This window comes from Mirounga leonina, unplaced genomic scaffold, assembly GCF_011800145.1.
Source record: "Mirounga leonina isolate KUSES-001 unplaced genomic scaffold, KU_Mleo_1.0 Mir_54, whole genome shotgun sequence".
NCBI classification, from domain to species: domain Eukaryota; kingdom Metazoa; phylum Chordata; class Mammalia; order Carnivora; family Phocidae; genus Mirounga; species Mirounga leonina.
The window spans coordinates 11,677,054-11,695,337 of record NW_023270812.1 but is presented as its reverse complement, the minus strand read 5'-3'; the positions used below and the strand labels follow the sequence as shown (position 1 = coordinate 11,695,337).

Sequence of the window (18,284 nt, the reverse complement as noted above, 5' to 3'; positions counted from 1 at the left end):
GATGTTATTGGCACTCACTTAACCAGTAGTAGGAGCTGTTCATCATCGTTAAAGAGAAGTCTATGGTTACATCTTTCCCCGTCGAGTTACGAGAGGTTTTACTATGTTTCTTCAACACGACTTAACACCGATGCATGCGCTCCTGCATTCCGACGTCCAGCTTGATCTCTCTCACTGTTTTGGTGAAGTGTGAGATACTTAGAAAAGTGTGTCCCAGATATCGAGTGCCATCGTTTGATTATGATGAAGTGAACACAGCTGGGTACGCGTCATCTGGGCTCTGCTCTGTCCCAGCCTGTGCTCCCTTCCCTTCTCCCCAGAGTTGGCACACCTTCAGCTCCTGGTGCCGTGTGCTAGTGTTGCTCGCGCTTGAACTCTGTGAGTGGGGTTGTGCCTGATGCCGGTTTCTGTGACTCACCAGGATGTCTGTGGGGCTCATCCACATGGTTCATTTCCATCCCTGCACCGTATCCCGTTGCAGGGACAGACCACACTTAACCCTCCCTATTCTTGGGGAGATTTGTTCTGTTTCCATATTTTGACTGCTACAGGCATTCCTTGGTATGTTTTTGGTACACATGTGTGTACAACTGCTGAGCCGTAGGGAGTGTGTATATTCAGGTTGGTAGATAAGGCCAAGAAGACTTGCAGAGTGGTTGTAGTGGTCTGTACTTCTTCAAAGGCCGTGTAAGAGTTCCACTTGATCTGCATCCTCACCTGTACTTGGTTCTTTTAGTCTGAGGCCTTCTGGTGTGTGTAGGGGTGCTTGTTTGTGATGTGCAATTCTCTGCTGATTAGTGAGGTTTAACCCCTGTTTACAAATGTATTGGCCATTTGGACCTTCTCTTTTGTGATATGTGTTCAATGCTGTGCTGTTTTTTCTGACAGATTATCTGTCTCTTTCCTATGGATGTGAAGGAGTTCTTTATGTATTCTATTTTTTTTTTTTAAGATTTTATTTATTTGAGAGAGAGAGCGAGAGAGCACAAGAGGGGGGAGTGAGAGAGGGAGAAGCAGACTCCCTGCCGAGCAGGGAGCCCGATGCGGGACTCGATCCCGGGACTCCAGGATCATGACCTGAGCCGAAGGCAGTCGCTTAACCAACTGAGCCACCCAGGCGCCCAGGAGTTCTTTATGTATTCTAAAGAAGAGCTTTCGTTAGTTTGCATTTTCTGGAGTTTGATGCCAATGGAATCAGACAGTGCTTATTCTTTGTGTCTGTTTGGCTTCTTTCACTCCGAATACTCATTTTAGAAGTTATCTGCATTGTTCATGTATCAATGGTGTATTCTTTTTCAACATTGAGTAGTATCCCATTGTGTGAATGTACTATAATTTGTGTATCCATTTTCCTGTTGGTGAACATTCAGGTTATTTTCACTTTTGACTACTGTGGATAAAATGCTATGAGTATTTGCAGATCTTTGTTTTATAAATGTCAGTTAGGTCACATTGCTTGATAGTGTTCTTCACATCTTCCATTCATGGCCCCATGTCTGTCAGTTATCAAGAGACGCATATTGGAATCTGTGACTCTGCATGTGAATTTGCCTGTTTCTCCTCTATCAGTTTTGCTCCATATATTTTGAAACTCCATTATTAAGCACATAAATGTTTGGTATCTTTATGTTCTGTTGGTGAATTGACTCTGTGAATGTACAAAGTAACATTTCTTTATCCCTGGTAATATTTCTTGCTCTGAAATTTTGGCTACATTTTTCTTTTTAGGGGCTACTTTTTACCTTTTTTTAAAATTTTAAGACTTTATTATTCTTTTATTTTTATTTTTTAAAGATTACTTATTTATTTATTTGGAGAGAGAGCAGAATGAGCAAGAGACAACATGAATCGAGTGGGGAGGGGCAGAGGCAGAGGGAGAAGCAGGCTCCCCCCGAGCAGTGAGCCCAATGTGGGACTTGATCCCAGGACCCTGAACTGAAGGCAGACGCTTCACTGACTGAGCCACCCAGGGGCCCCAAAACTTCATTAATTCTGTAAAAGCAGTTTTAGGTTCGCAGCAAAATTGAGAGGATGGTATGAGATTTCCTGTATGCCCCCTGTGCTCCTGCGACACACAGCCTCCCCCACCCAACACGCTGTACCACAGTCGTGCATTTGTTGCAGCTGACGAAGCTGCGCTGACACGTCATCGTTGCCCAGACTTCATAGGTCCTTCAGGGTCACTCCTGGTGTGCATTCTGTGGGTTTAGACAAATGTAGAATGACAGGTGTCCACTATTACCATATCAGTCCGAGAATTTTCACTGCCCTAAAATCCTGTGCTCTGCCCCCTTAACCCCCCCTCCCCCAACCCCAACCCTGGCAACAGCTGACTTTTCACTGTCCCCACAGCTCTGCCTTTTCCACAGGGTCATGTAGGTGGGATCCCACACAGGTAGGATCACATGTAGGTGGGATCACTTAGTGATATGCATGGAAGTTTCCTCTATGTCTTTTCATGGTTTGATGGCTCATTTCTTTTTAACACTGAACAATATCCCATTGTCTGGATGCAGCAAGTTTATCTATTTACCTACTGCTTCCAAGTTTTGGCAATTATGAGTAAAACTGCTATAAACATTCATGTGCAGGTTTTTGAGTGGACATACATTTTCAGCTCCTTTGGGTAAATACTGAGGAGCATGATTGCTGGATCATATGTTGAAAGAATATTTATTTTTGTAAGAAACTGCCAAACTGTCTGCACCATTTTGTATTCCCACCAGCCGTGAATGAGAATTCCTGCTGCTCCACATCCATATCGGCATTTGGACTTGTCAGTGTTCTGGATTTTGTCACTCTAGTGGGTGTGCAGTGGTATCATTGTTGTCTTCATCTGTATTTCCTTGATGACTGATGATGTGGAGTTTGCTCACCTGTCATCTTATGTCTTCTGTAGTGAGGTGTCTGTGATGGTCTCTGGCTCCTTTTTTTTTTTTTTTTTTTAAGATTTTATTTATTTATTTGACAGAGAGAGGCACAGCGAGAGAGGGAACACAAGCAGGGGGAGTGAGAGAGGGAGAAGCAGGCTTCCCGCCGAGCAGGGAGCCCGATGCGGGGCTTGATCCCAGGACCCTGGGATCATGACCTGAGCCGAAGGCAGATGCTTAACGACTGAGCCACCCAGGTGCCCTCTGGCTCCTTTTTTAACTTGGTTATTTTCTTATTGCTGCCCTTTAAGAGTTCTTTGTTTATTTTTGGAAATAGTCCTCTATCAGATATGTTTTATGCAAATACTTTCTCCCAATCTGTGATTTGTCTCCTCATTCTCTTGACGGTGTCTTTGATGGAACAGAAATTTTTAATTTTAATGGAAATCCAGGCTATCAATTCTTACTTTCATGGATCATGCCTTTGGTGTCTTATCTGAAAAGTCATCACCAAACTTAAGTCATCTAGATTTTCTCCCATGTTATTTTTAAGGGGTTTATAGTTTTCTCCATTGTATCACCTTTGTTCCTTAGTGAAAGTTCATTTGACTGTTTTGGGCTCTGTCTTTTCTCCCATTGATCTGTTTGTCCTTTCTTTTGCCATTACTGTACAATCTTGATTAATGTAGCTTCATAATAAGTCTTGGAGGCAGGTAGTGTCAGTCTTCCAACTTTGTTGTTGTTCTTTAGTATTGTGTAGCCATTCTGGGTCTTTTGCCTCTGTATACATTTTAAAATTAGTTTGTTGATTTTGATTGGGATTGGATTAAATCTATAGACCAAGTTGGGAAGAACTGACATCTTGACAATATTGAGTCTTTCTATCCATGAACATGGGATATCTCTCCATTCATTTACTTTTATTTCTTTCAACACTTTTATTTTTCCTCATAGAGATCTTACATAATTTTTTTTTCAGAGAGAAAGTGAGCATGTGTGAGTGGGGGGTGCAGAGGGAGAGGGAGAGAGAGGATCTTAAGGAGATTCCATGCCCAGCATGGAGCCCAACACAGGGCTTGATCTCATGACCATAATCTGAGCCAAAATTGAGTCAGGCACTTAACCGACTGAGCCACCCAGGCACCCCAGAGATCTTATACAATTTTGTTAGATACGTACCTAAGCATTTCACTTGTTTGAGTGCTAATGTCAATGGTAATGTGTTTTTAATTTCAAAATCCACTTACTGATTTTTAGATGATCATGTCACCCATGAACAAAGACAGTTTTATTTCTATTTTCTCAGTCACTATACCTTCTTTTCCTTTTATTGTGTTATCATATTAGCTAAGACTCCCAGTGTAATGTTGACAAGAGTGGTGAGAGGGGACGTCCTCATCCTCATCTTGTTTCTAATCTTGTTGGGAAAGCTTGTAGTTTCTTACCACTTCATACATTAGCTTTTGGTATTTTGTAGATACTCTTTATTAGGTTGAGGAAGTTCCCCTCATTCCTAGTATACTGATAGTTTTTATCATGAATTGCTATTGGATTTTGTCAAATGCTTTCTTCTACTTTTTTTTTTTTTTGTAAATGAACTGTACTGTGAAGCAGCTACTATTGCTATTTATTTGTTTATTTGTTTATTAGAATGCAAGCACATGTGAGTGGGGGGTGGGAGCAGAGGGAGAGGGAGGGAGAGAGAGAATCTTAAAGCAGGCTCCAGGCCCAGCATGGAGCCTGACATAGGACTCAATCTCATGATTCTGAGACCATGACCCGAACCAAAATCGAGTTGGATGCTTCACTGAGCCACCCAGGCACCCCAACACTTTTTGATATTTTCATGTGATTTTTCTTTTTTAACCTATTGATGTGATGGATTAACTGAGTTTCAAATGTTCAACCAGCCTTGCATACTTGGAATAAATCTCCAAATTCTACTTGGTCATGATGTATACTTTTTTAATACATTGTATGGTTTGATTTGCTGATATTTTGAATATTTTGTTGAGTTTTGCATCTATGTTCATGAAGGATACTTGTTTTTAATTTTCTTTTTTTGTGATGTCTTTGTCTGGTTTTGATATTAGGGTAATCCTGGTCTTATAGAATGAGTAAGGAAATATTTCCTCTGCTTCTTCTGAAAGTAGTGTTTCCCTCTGTTATCTTTCTTCAGTCTTCTGAAAGAGATTTTAGAGAATTAGTAAAATCTCTTCCTTAAATATTGAGCAGTGGATCCATCATGGCCTGGTGCTTTCTGTTTTGGAAGGTTATTAATTATTGATTTTTTTATACCCCTATTTAACTTTTTGAACATATGGAATAGAATTATAATGACTGTTTTAATGTCCTTATCTAGTAATTCAGCAATCTGGATCAGTTCTGGTTTGGTTTCAAGGCCATCTGGATGATCTGTGGGTGGGTGTTTTCCATGGTTATAGATTTCCCTTGTTTTTGACTGAATGGTCTTGACTCCTTGAATGATTGACTGCCGGACATTATGTGTGAAAAAATGCAGAACTAGTTTGGGGCTCTGGATGATCTTAACTTCTTGCAGAGAGAATTTATGCTTGCTTCTGATAGCTGGCTGGCTGAGGGCACTGGCAATCCCAGGTCACTCTAATCCAATCGGGGATTATGAGAACTCAAAGGTGGGCTTGTGAGCACTCTTCTGCTGCCTGTTCGTCTTCCCTCCTTGGGCCTGGCCCTTTGGGTCACTACTCTAGGCCTGGGCATTTGGTAACATGCCCTTCCCTCCCACCTTAGTAGGTGGTATGTCTTTTTTAAAGCAGAAATTTATTAAAATTCATCTGTAGTGTTTTAAAGGAAAAAAAAATGCATGGAATCCTCAACCTTAAGTCCACTGGCTCTATTCTCAGAAGTACTTTGTCAGGCAGTGGAATTCTTTGCCCTTTTCCCAATAAGGTAGTTCTGTTTGTGCCTGAAAATGATGCATTTAATTACACCATTTTTGTGCTCCTAGTCCCGTAAGTATCTCAGGTTTCAACTGCCTTTACTGGAATTGTCAGAAAGCTGCCATTCAACAGGAGTCTTCATGGGTGAATGGCCTCCCATGTTGGGTTCCTTCTCGGTTTCCTTCTTCTCCGTTCTTAATTCTTTGTTGCTTTCATTGCTTTCTGATGCCTTAAAAGTGTGTCTGTATGTTCTTGGCAAATTTTTCCCCGCTTTCTTGTCGTTCTCATCAGGAGCTTGGTACAGATGAACTGGCCGCCATGACCAGAGACAGAGCTCTCGTCATTCTCGTGTTTGAGTGATGGCTCTTCTGTCAAAGTGCCTACTGTCTGCTGACTGTCAGCTCAAAAGTACCTCACTCAACACAGCCCAGACAAACTATGTTCTTTCCTGATTCCATTCCCCCTTTCTTATGCCACCATTCACCTAGGGTTTCAACCTGGAACACTGATTATCTTTGCTTCTGTCCCTTCCCCCATCTCTCAATGCCCACTGGTCACAGAGTCTTTGGTTCTCTGTCTCCTCCCATCTCCATCTGTGCCGCCCTCATTCAGGTCTTTACTGTACTTGCTTTGGGATGTTTGGTCCCTCTGTGTCCCCATTGTGGTCCCTCTTCTGTACTTGCAGCAGTGTTACAAGTCTGAAAACGAGTTTGGTCATAGATTCTTCTGCTTGTACCTTTTCGGATGGCTTCCCGTTTCCTAGCGCACTATCAGAACTCCATACACAGCGCTCAGCCTTCCTGTAACTTCACTGTGTTCCTTGCTTGCACCAGCAGCCTCTGACATGTGCCTTGTCTCCCAACGACCCGAATCGCCCCTCCTCTTGGGGATTCCTCGTCATTGCCTTACCCTTCAATGTCCAGCACAGCCATTATTCTTCTGGCACGTAGCAGGACGCAATACATATTTGCTTAATTAATAACAAATGAGTAAGTGGAAGAGTGAGGTGACCTGCATCATTTTACTAGTGTGATTCTTAATGTTGGGTAACCATGAAATGGTTCACTTGAGAGAATAACTGAGTAGTACATTAACAGGAATTTTAATAAATGAATTATAAATGGATATATGAAATAAATATATTTGAAAAATTTCAGTCCATTTGATTTCTTGGGTTTGAGATTATGCTGTTATGCTTTTTTATTCTTTAAATATTATCTGTAGTTCATGATAGTTTTGTTTCTATTAACTCTTCAGCCTCTGACCCTAAGAGGACACCATGAGCCAATTACTGCTGTGGCATTTGGAAATGCAGCGAGTCCACTTCTCATCTGTTCTGCATCACGAGATTATGTTATAATGTGGACTCTAGATGAATGCAGACAGAAAGCACTTCAAGGTAAATGAACAGTTAAAATATATTTAAGAAAATGTACAAAGGGAATAACTCACCCTTAAATAGACTTGGTTACATAAGGGGACTTGGGAGAATTTTTCACTCCTTTAACCTTGAAACCAGATAGATGTCCAAGCTGGATGTTCTTTGGGGGAAGGATACCTTATATTCAGATCTACTGACCTTTGCTGTGTGTGAAGCTGACATGATAGGCTCATTAGTTTTAATATTATGTGTTTTGTCATTTTGATGAAACCTGTGATTTTTGTGGAACTCTGGAAACATGTAGGCAAGTGGAAATATTCTTTCCTTACAGACGGTGAGGGGAGGCAAACATGCATCGGACAGGCAAGTGAGTGGTTATGAGTTGTGGGGAGCACAGTGGAGAGGGCAGGCGAGGGGTCGATGGAGGCTGTGGGCAGGACGCAGTCCCATGCTGACAGCTCTGCTGTCAGAGGTGACTTTTGAGCTGGAGGATGAGGAGGAGCTGGGTGGAAGGGCTGGTGCTGGACAGTGGCCCTGTGCTGGGTGTGTGCGCGGGCCGTCTGCCTCAAGAACTCAGCCTGGCGGCCGAGCTGAGGAGGAGTCCCCAGGGTGGGAGCATGGTGATGTTGGAGAGTTTCATCAGATGAAGGTGGGAAGCGAGGCGAGGGCCACATTGAGGAGTGTGAGCTCTTTGTAATTGGCCACGCTGAGCATTCGTAGGATTGCTCCGGAAAACTGGTGTGAAGGGATCTTAGGCAGCAGCACATGGAAGAGTTTACACCTCACTCAGTGTCAGGACAGCACACGCACACACACGTGGACACGCGTGCACAGCACACACGTATGCGTCTAGCAGCGCACGCGTGTGGTGTATGCCCTCGTGTGTATATAGCGCGCACACTGCCCACATACACTCCGCGCGTGCGTGCACACGGACACAGGCACACACATGTCCGTATGCACAGTAAACCACGTGTTCGTTTCCTGCTCCCCGCGAAGGTCTTTGTAAATAAGCAGCCTTCCCTGTGGGAAGGGGCTGCAACCTTCTGAGCCTCAGGGGCCTCTCTGCCCCTATGAGGATGGGGTAGAGAGGACTCGTGTGCACTTGGACGCATGTGGTCTAGTCCATGGGCGGGTTGAAGCTGGCCCCGAGGCACAGTCTGGCGCCCCTGTGGGGCTCAGCGTTCTGTTCCCCAGAGCTCCAGCAGTGGGACTGCAGAAGGCTCCAGGGGAGCCGCAGGGGCCTGGGCCGGACGTAGCACCGCCCGGCTTGGTTTCCATGCCCTAGGTGGGCAGGTGTGCTGGATTGTGGCGCCTTCGTGTCCAATATGATTGTGTTTGCACTTGGACTGGAAAATGGACTGTGACCCGGGGCTGTCGTTCCTCACTTGTCCCCAGTCTCCTTTGCTGGCTCCATGTCATTCTCCCACCTTTCACACTGGGATATGGGCTTGTTTTCTTTCCCCTCAAAAACCACTCCTTTGGTGATGACCCCAGGCTCCGACAGCTGCCACGTCTGGTCTCACTGAGTCCTCCCTCCCGACTGTGGTCTCACGTGTGAACTGCACCTGGACGTCTCCACGCGCATGTCTGATAGCACTTCAGGTTTACCTGTCCTGGTCGTGTTTCCCCCACCTGCCTCCCACCTCCCCACAGCAGCTCAGGTCAGAAACCATAGCACTGTGCTTCAGCCTCCCTCCACACCTCCACATCCAACCGACCCCAGGTTCCGTCTGCTTTCCCTGCAAAATGGAACCAAACTCTGGACGCTCCTCACAGCTGTCTTCACTGTTGCCCTGCAGTCCAGGCCGCTGGGATCACTCAGCAGGGTAATTGCATTGGCTCCTCCTGCTCACCTTGCCCAGTGCTCTGCTCTCAACTCAACAGCCAGGGGTCCCTGGAAAATTGGAGTCTGAGTATGCTACCCTTCTGCCCAAAACCCTCCAGTGCCTTCCTACCTCATGCAGACTAGGGACTGACAAAGCTATGGGACCCCCAGCCAAAGCCCCAGTCTCAAGGAACAGCCCAGGCCTAGTCCTGCCCCCGGGCCTTTGCATCTGCTGCTCCATCTCAGGATCACAGTGGATTCTGCCACATCTTTCAGGGTCTACTTAAGTGTCTCCATTGCTGTGGGCCCTTCTGACCACCACCCTGGACCCCGGTCCCTTTTTGTGCTTTGCTTTTTCTTTCGTTGTTCACTTCCTTCTAGCGTTGTACATAACTTGTTTACTTATTCTGTTTATCGGTGTCTAAATGCCCCTACCCCCTACCCCAAGTAAGCTTTCCCCAAAGGCGGGACTTTGTCTCTTTGTTCACTGATCTGTCCCGGGTGCCCAGGGAGATGCCTGGGGTAACACAGGTGCTTGGTGAATATTCATGCAAGGAGACCATGGGATTTTAGCCAAGATAGAACTCCAGTGATAAGTGCACATCTCCCCTTCTGTAGTTCGAGGTCTCGCTGGTGACACGGCCTTGCTGGACAGGGCCCAACCACAATGGCACTGAGTCCTGCTGCATGGTGGTGGGTTGGTTGAGGGACCCTGCTTAAGGCTGCGGATTGGCTCGTGTTGTCACCTTGGACGTGCAGGCCTGCCGGGAGACATCCTCCTAGGGGTAGAGAGGCCCCAGAGGCTCAGATGGGCACCCTGTGCCTTCTGCCTGTCTGACATGAGCCCGAGCAGCTCACTGGCCTGGTCACGGAGGAGGAAGGATCGGGACCGTGGGCGATTCTGTATGACCCCCACGTGTATGCACAGGCAGCCTTCCCAGAGACCCATTATCTGTGACGACACTGAGTCATTTTCTGATGCATGATCCCTGCGTTCCACATACTTCCAGAAGAACCGTTTATACTTGATGTTTTTAATACTCTCAAGGGGCCAAAGTCACATCCAAGCTCGTTGTTGTTCTGCATGTGATTTTAGAGGAGAGAGCTACATTATCAGTGCCTCCCTGTGGCTTGTTGCAGTTATGCTAAGGTTGTTGACTCCTGTTGAAAACCTGACACTAACTCTGAAACTCCGTCTAGGGCTGACTCCTCAAGGGGTTGTCGTGGGCACCCTCCTGGGAAAGGTGCTGTGTTTGAGGTTGAGCCCAGATGACCGCACAGCTGCAGTGTGTGCTGGAAAGAAAATATTTATGCTGGATACTGAGGTAAGGTTCAGTGCCTGCCCAAAAGTCAGCAGTACTTTTAACTGGGCAATGAAGGAAGACATATCTTTATCTTGCACTTGGAAAGCCGCCTGAATCAGATAGTGCTGTTCTATATCAATCATGACACCGGTCCATGAAGTCAGACTATCAGGATGCTAAGCAAGCGTGTTCAGTCAACATTTATTTCTCTGATTTCTCCTCCTTTGGTGATCTCTCCAAGCCCTCCCAGCACAGTGCTTTTGTTTATCTCTTTTTTCTAAGCTTGCTTTCTGTCAAGAACTGTACTTTTCTCACTTATGTCTTAACTGGAGTTGGTCTGAGTATATGCGTCTCCTCTTCCAGGCTCTGCGACTTCTAAATCTCACATCTGACTAGGAAACGGGAGCCCGTTAGGCTCAGCCAGGCATGAGAGAGCAGGAGTGGGGCTGGGGGTGTGAGGGAGGCCTCCTGTTTGCTCAGAATTCATGTTCTGCTTGAGACTTATTTTGGAGACAGATCATACAAGGCCTGGCCTTGGCTTATGTTTGCCAAGTGAATGCAGTTAACAAAGCTATTTGCCTATGAGGAATTTTCTGCTATATCTACTTAGGAAAAATCTGGGTTAGGGAGAGTGTTAGGCATAAAATCTTAATCGAGGATTAATTGATGGTGGGCTTACTGTGCGCTAGGCAGTTTGGGGCAGAGCGTACATTTCTGTGTTCGTGCAGTTTTTGGCCAAATTATGCAACTGAGGCTCACACATAACAAAATGCTAACGTTGTAAGTGAAGTCACAGATGATGGGAAATGTCCTGGGATTCAGTGATTCCATGAAGGAACCCACCACATGTAGCAAAGCTCACCAGCCTCATGCTGGGAGAAGGAACACAGATGAGCCAGGAGGACACCAAGCACCATCAGCATCAGAAGGAAGATGAGATGTCCTGGAAAGAGAAGATTGCGGACCCGAGTCAGGCCTCAGCCATGCAGACAGGAAATGAGGTGGCAGGTGTTTGTTCCAGACCCTGTATGGCTGGCCCGTTACTCTTCATACACTTCTTAGCAGGCTTGTGAGATTTACCGGGGGAAAGTAGCTGGACGCACGTGAGCTGCCAGCATGTTGGTGAAGTGTAGTGCTTTCCACAGAACACTAGGAAGTGACCAGTTGATGAACTTAAGACTTTAAATGAGTACAGAACACTTAAACTAATGTAACACATGACCATAAATGCCGAAAGGAAACAAGGGGTTTTCCAGGATACAATGCTATTAATAGACAAGGAGTATCTCATATTAGACATTGGAGGGAGTAGAAACGTGCATTTCCTAACATCCAACCTGGAGAGTATCCCTGTTCTTGTGCACGTTATGACCCCACCTTTTATTTTTAATCTTCTGGTGATAAGAGACATAAGCTAGCTTGTCGAGGGTTTCAGGTTACATTATTGGAAGTCTTCCAGGGTTAAGCGCTCACTCCTTAGTTAAGTTGCTGTGTCGATACAGATACGTGTATATTTCCTGCATGTGTATGAGGGGCTATTTATCTTGTCTGACTGGAGGCCGCAGGGTTGAAGAGCAGGCCTGATCCCAGTTGCCTGGAGTCCCACAGGGACATCTGCTGGGGTGACTGGTCACTGAATCTGTGCTGTGTGATTCTGGCTCACGACACTGTCTTCTGGGGCTTCCTGGCTAGGGTAGGTTTCAAGGGTTTTGGAGGAAGGATAGCTCATTAGTAGTAGGAACACACTGTCCTGTTTGATCTTAGGATGCTCTGCCCACCCCTGCAGAGATGTTCTGGGCAGTCCCGCAGCAAAGAGTGGCCTCAGGGCTGCACACAGGGTGTGGGCGGGAAGATCGGCCTGCCTGCTGTGTGGAGCTGCTCAGGACCCGCATCACGTCGCTCTGTTTCTAAAACTGCCGTGCACGTGGCCCTGGGCAGCTGATGCCCCCTCCCAGCTCAGCCATCTGAATTTTAACTTCTAGGTTTAGATACAGGTAGTTTCACATGTGGAAAAGGGAGTTACATAAAGTAGAGCTCAACAGAAACTGTTTTCTGTGAGATGTATATAGCTTCTTAATAACAAGAGTTACCAGAACATTCGGTTATTGATCTTCCTTCACAAATTTTCCCAGAGGCAGTCTACACTAGCTGAGCTGGAGGGTCACCGGGGCCGTGACTGCAGCTGAGTTCTGTCCGTGGCAGACACATCTCATCATCTCAGTGTCTGAAGACAGAAGCTTTAAGGGAAGGGCGTGGACACTGGGGTGCGTTAGGTGCTTTTCAGAGGACTGTGGACACAGTTGAGCAGGCCTTTCTGGTCTGCGGTCACCGCATACCTGTGATTTTATTTCTGCCACACTTCTGTCCTGAACTTGGCCAGAGGTGTCAACTGGGCGTGTCCCAACATTCCCAGGTGGGCTTGGGTCAGCTGCGGGACTCTCCTCCTTAAATCCAGGGCCTTGGGGAGCTAGAACATTAATTTACTCCGCAGTGTTTCCTGGGGGCCCAGAGCAGAAGAGCCATTTTCCAATATCAGAGGATTCAATCAGAACTAAATTGAGCTTAAGAAGAAACTAATTTATTTATTTATTTATTTATTTTAAGATTTTTTTTTTTTTTTTAATTTATTTATTTGACAGAGAGAGAGAGAGAGCACAAGTAGGCAGAACGGCAGGCAGAGGGAAAGGAAGAAGCAGCTTCTCTGCTGAGCAGGGAGCCAGATGCGGGGCTCGATCCCAGGACCCTGGGATCATGACCTGAGCCGAAGGCAGACGCCTAACCGACTGAGCCACCCAGGCGCCCCAAGAAGAAACTAATTTAAAATGTCAGCTCCGTTCCCATCCAGCTCCCAGTCAGCTAGCATTAGGATTTTTATCCTATTGACCAAGTGAGGACTTGTGCAGCGTTATTGGAAGAAGAGTTATGGGTGGTTTACACCCACTGGCAGGGTGGGAGAGGAGAGACACTGGAACACTTCCTCGGTCATCTGGAAATGTCTGCTTCTTCCCTTGCTCGGGCCCAGCCCCAGCCCCTCCAGCTGCTGCAGACAGATGAGCTGAGCCTGGATGGAAGTGAGGGTGCCCGTCGTCTCATGGGGATTTTGAGATGGGAGCTGAGTTTGGAAAGCGCCGGAGCGTGTCCGGAAACAGGCCCTTGCCCTTGGCAGTAGACGGCAGTGACTGTGGCCACGCACCTCCCCCAGGCAGTGTCGATTGCTGCGGGGATGTCTGCAGCCCTGGCTTGGGTCTTCCAAACCCACAGATCCTTACTTCTGGAAATACTAGCTTTTCCCCATATGATTCTGAAATCTTTTATTGTGTTTCTACAGTTTTATTATTTATATACCTATTTTATTATTTTCTCCTTTAGGTAACCATTCACACGAATTAATTTGTAACCGAGTCGAAGTATTAGTTCAAGCTACATCAGGAATGTAGATCAGAAAAAAATTTATATCTCTTCTAAAGAAACATGTGTCTTTCCAAAGGTTTGGGATCATCATATGGGATCATTAATCTACAACTCGTCAGTGTTAACAGGTAACTTTAAAAACTTGTATGTCTGTTTTGTCGGTGGGCTTTGTGGAGTCAAATTCTCTCAGTGTGTGTTTTTAAGCTGGAGTTCTCACATTCAAGGGGGTCTGAGGGTCTCCCTCCCATCTATCACCTTGTAAGGATTCACTTAACAGGTGCATTTCTTGAAGGTTTTAACTTATAATTAAGCATATGCTTGCAGTCTGAAAAGCATACTGGTGGGCTGGAGGAAATGTGCTGCCCCCCACGCTGTCCCCAGGAACAGGTGCGGAGCCAGGCCTCTGCAGGGTGCATCTGCCCCGTGGATCCGAGGCTGTGCTTAGGCAGGAAGTTCTGCACGGCCCTGAGCTCTCAGCGCCTGAGCCCTCTGCTCAAACTGTGTGTCTGGCCGTGAGTCCCTACAACAGGTCATGTAGGTCCCCACACCCCTCCTGGCCGGTGTTCCCATGCTCCTGGTGCACGTCCTTCTGCACAGGAAGCCCCTTTCTTGGGATGACTCACACAGAAATACAGCTTTGCGAACGTGCAGGTGCTTGTGACCTGGAGCAGATACGGTTGCACGTCTCAGAGATTCAGCATTCTTCCTGACGTCACTCATCCATGTGCTGAGTAGGGTGTTTTGTCAACTTGAAGACATTCGTCCACCTCAGGGACAAACCACATTTCTTGGAATTACCTTGGAATTATTTTCCTGAAATTAATTTGTGGAATTATTTGACTGTTAAGAAAACAATTACTGGGGCGCCTGGGTGGCTCAGTCGTTAAGCATCTGCCTTCGGCTCAGGTCATGATCCCGGGGTCCTGGGATCGAGCCCCACATCAGGCACCCTGCTCCGCGGGAAGCCTGCTTCTCCCTCTCCCACTCCCCCTGCTTGTGTTCCTTCTCTCGCTGTGTCTTTCTCTGTCAAATAAATAAATAAAATCTTTAAAAAAAAAAAAAAACAATTACTAACTTGATTTTGATGTCATTTATAGTTTATTTAGGACATGCAGTGTCTTTAAATGTCCATTTATCTTAATTTTCCTTCTGAATTCTTGACGGTTTAGATTCAGAATAACTTTTAAATGACATCCTAGGCAATAATTTAAACAGTAGGCATCATTTAATTGCTGTTTTCCTGACTAATCCCATAAACATGTTACTTCTGTTGCAAGTGTCATGGTTACTGGGTGGTAGGGCTTTTTACGGTGTGGGTGACGGAGCTGCTGGTCCTCAGTGGCGCCGCGTGGACTGTGCTAGTCAGGCTCCCACCTCCACGGGGGGCTGCCCCAGGCTGTTCACATGGGACAGCTTCACTACCTTCCCGCGCACGCGGGTTCTCAGAATGTGTACGCACTTACGGTTTCTATTTCCTGGTGAAGAAATTATTTCAGGATAGTTCAGACTTGACTAAAAAAAATATTGTAAGTAAAACTCGGATACTTTTCAGTTTAAGTATTTACAGATAGATATTTGTGTATTCCGTTTATAGCTCCCCTCTCCTGAGTCTCCTCATCGATGCAGAGAGCCGGCAGCTGGTGACGGGATGCGCAAACGGCCAGGTGAGGGAAGCACAGACTTCAGTTCCAGGTCCAAACACCATCATGACTATGTGAACGCCTGCAGAGAGGTCTCTGCTCCAACACTCCCTTGTATTCTTTCTGACTGGGAGAAACTGTTGACCCCAGCAGTCGAGCCGTTCCTTTTGGGGCCTGGGCATCGGGGTGGGGCTCACACTCACACGCGCCCGCCTACAGCCATCAGAAGAGCCCGCTTTATACAGTTTGAAAAATTTGAAGATAACTTGATTTTTTTTCAAAACTTACTTTTTTTAGGTGAGCAATTCAGGTGTATTCACAAAGCATGGATACTGTTCTCTTTTTTAAAAAGTTGCTGTTGAGATAATTTGGGCAAGACACCCTGTTAGGAAATAATGCAGTTCTCGCTCCCGTGTGAGTGTCCTTTGCCTTCACACGGAACACCTCGCCTCTGGCCCTTCGGGTCACCCCACGCGTGCGGTGTCCCCCCCACACCGGGCAGCCTGCAGCACGCCAGCTGGGTGCCCTACGGTTGCACCCAGTTCTGACGCTGTCTGCCTGGAGCCCCCACAGGCGAGGGGCCGAGGCCCAGGAGACGGCGTCCCCTTCACACGCCGACCACAGCAGTGGGTCTGCGAGTCCCCCGGGTTCTGTGCAACCCGGCTGCAGACCGGAGGGACCCACACCCCCCGTTCGGGTTTGACGGATTTGCTGGAGCGACCTGCAGACCTCAGGGAAACGCTTATTTACCAGTTTACCAGTCTGTTTTTATGAAGATCTATTTATTTATTTGAGAGAATGAGAGAGCGAGCACGAGCGGGAGGGGCAGAGGCAGAGGGAGTGAGAATCCCAAGCAGACTCCCGCCGAACGTGCTGAGCTGGGAGCCCAGTGTGGGGCTTGGCCTAGGACCCTGAGATCACGACCTGAGTCGAAACCAAGAGTCGGACGCCTCACCGACTGAGCCACCCAGGTGCCCCCAGTTGACGCGTCTGTTAAAGGACGTGATGAAGGACACAGACGAGCACCCGATGGAGAGGCACATATGGCGAGGTTTGGGAGGGTCGCCCTCCCGGTGTGGACGGTGGACGTGTTCACCAACCTGGGAGCTGGGTTTTCATGGAGGCCTCAGTATGTAGGCATGATTAATGAAACCATTGGCCATTGGTGAGTGAACCCAACCTCCAGCCCCCACCCCTCCCCGGAGGTCAGGGGGTGGGACTGAAAGTTCAGAGCCTCTAATCACGTGACTGGTTCCCCTGGCAACCTGCCCCCACCCTTAGGGGCTTTCCAGAAGTCACCTCATTAACACAACAAAAGACACCTTTGTCACTCTCAACACTTAGGAAGTTCCTAGGGTTTTAAGAGCTCTGTGCTGGAAACAGGAAGTCCAAAGACATGTATTTATTGTTATAAATCACAGTATCACAGATCTGTTTTTGGAAGAGATTTTATTTTTCTTTTCGACGAAGGTGGCTGCTCTTACTGTGTGTCTGCAGCTGTGTGTTCGTGGTGTTGGGTTCAGAGAGCCCGCTGTGGGCCACTGGGGACCAGAGCACACGCCCTCTGGGGCAGTGGTTTATAAGCCAGAGGGTGCGTCTGCACCTGTCGGCCGTCTGAATCAACGCGTTGCCGGGAAGGGGAAGGGAGCGGTCCGACCGGCAGAGGAAGGGCCCAAGCAGGCTCTCAGGCTGCGGGGCTTGTCGCGGGCACCACACCCATCTTTCTCCTTGGGCTTGTACCTCGCGTTCACCTGTGCCCTGTGATGGCAGACTCGCGGTCTGTGCCTTCGTGGCCTTTCCAGCTTTGGGTCTTCAGTTTGGTTGAAGGACATCGTTATCGTTGTGTGACAGGAGTTGACCTAAAGAAGAAGAGAGAGAGTTTCTTCAGGAGGGTTGAGTCCAGGCTGTGCAGCCTGCCAGGTAACATCACGCAGACCCTCCCCTGGGGCCCCTGCGCATGCGGCCCCTGCCCACAGGGCTCCTGAGCAGCCTGCCAGGGTCCTGTGTTAGGTGAACTGAAGAGAGCGCAGGGCAGGGACAGTTCCTATTGGGAGAAGTCTAGCATCTGACCTCAGACATGCACCAGCACCAGGGGGCTCTTGTGAGGGAGGGTGGGTGGGGTGGGGCGGCAGTGAAGCTCATCCTGTGTGCAGGGGGTGAGGTCTGCTGATGAGGAGAGCATGCGCCCCCCCAGCCCAGGGCAGCCGCTTCCCCGCTCCTGATGGTCGTCCTGTGCCAGGCCCCCAGCCTACCTGGGCTGGCCCCCATCTCTGCTGGAGTCCTCTCTGTGTGCCCACGGTAGCTTCCACGTGGCCCCGCCTCACTCGGGTATCTACACCGCATCACAAAAGGAGTGGATGCTCCGCCGGAAAGGGGGTGGTTTACTTCTTACCTCTTGTGGGCACGTGGCATCCCTTAAGTTTCCTGTTACAGCAGATGTGTCTTTTCCCTGCTGCCCTCAAGCTTCTCATCACTGTTCTTCTTCCTTTTGGTTTAGTTTGTGTCTTTTTTTTTTTTCCATAGATGGCTTTAAGCTATTTCTGTTGAAAGAAGGTCAGAAATTACCTTTATCCAATGTATCTGTTTTCTTCCTAATGCTTTAAATCTTGGCTTTCATTATTTCTTGTGTAAGTGCTGTTAATTAGGAAGTGAACCTGATCCTGCTTTAGGAACAGAGTTAAAGTCTAGGTGTGCTTGGAACTCCACCTTTCTTCCTGACAGGCCTCATGTATGGGGACTACTGTGCATTTATAATCTTGTTCTTTTTTTTTAAATTTTTAAAAATTTATTTAACAGAGAGAGACACAGCAAGGGTGGGGGCACAAGCAGGGGGAGTGGGAGAGGGAGAAGCAGGCCTCCCAGCTGAGCAGGGAGCCCGATGCGGGGCTCCATCCCAGGACCCCGGGATCATGACCTGAGCCGAAGGCAGACA

The 18,284-nt window shown here is 47.5% G+C and overlaps 1 protein-coding gene across 3 annotated transcripts in view; it reads left to right on the top strand.

Moving 5' to 3' along the window:
* Positions 1 to 18,284, top strand: part of LOC118001825 (WD repeat-containing protein 27-like) — a 109,625-nt gene that overhangs the window by 11,562 nt on the left and 79,779 nt on the right. For all 3 annotated transcript variants that reach the window (XR_004676851.1, XR_004676850.1, XM_034991970.1), the window contains 4 exons: positions 7,046 to 7,187; positions 10,198 to 10,322; positions 13,789 to 13,840; positions 15,307 to 15,376. Coding sequence is in view for 1 of the 3 variants with exons in the window: in XM_034991970.1 (XP_034847861.1) it covers positions 15,361 to 15,376 (16 nt within the window). In the remaining 2 variants the exon portion in view is untranslated. The remainder of the gene's footprint in view (positions 1 to 7,045; positions 7,188 to 10,197; positions 10,323 to 13,788; positions 13,841 to 15,306; positions 15,377 to 18,284) is intronic.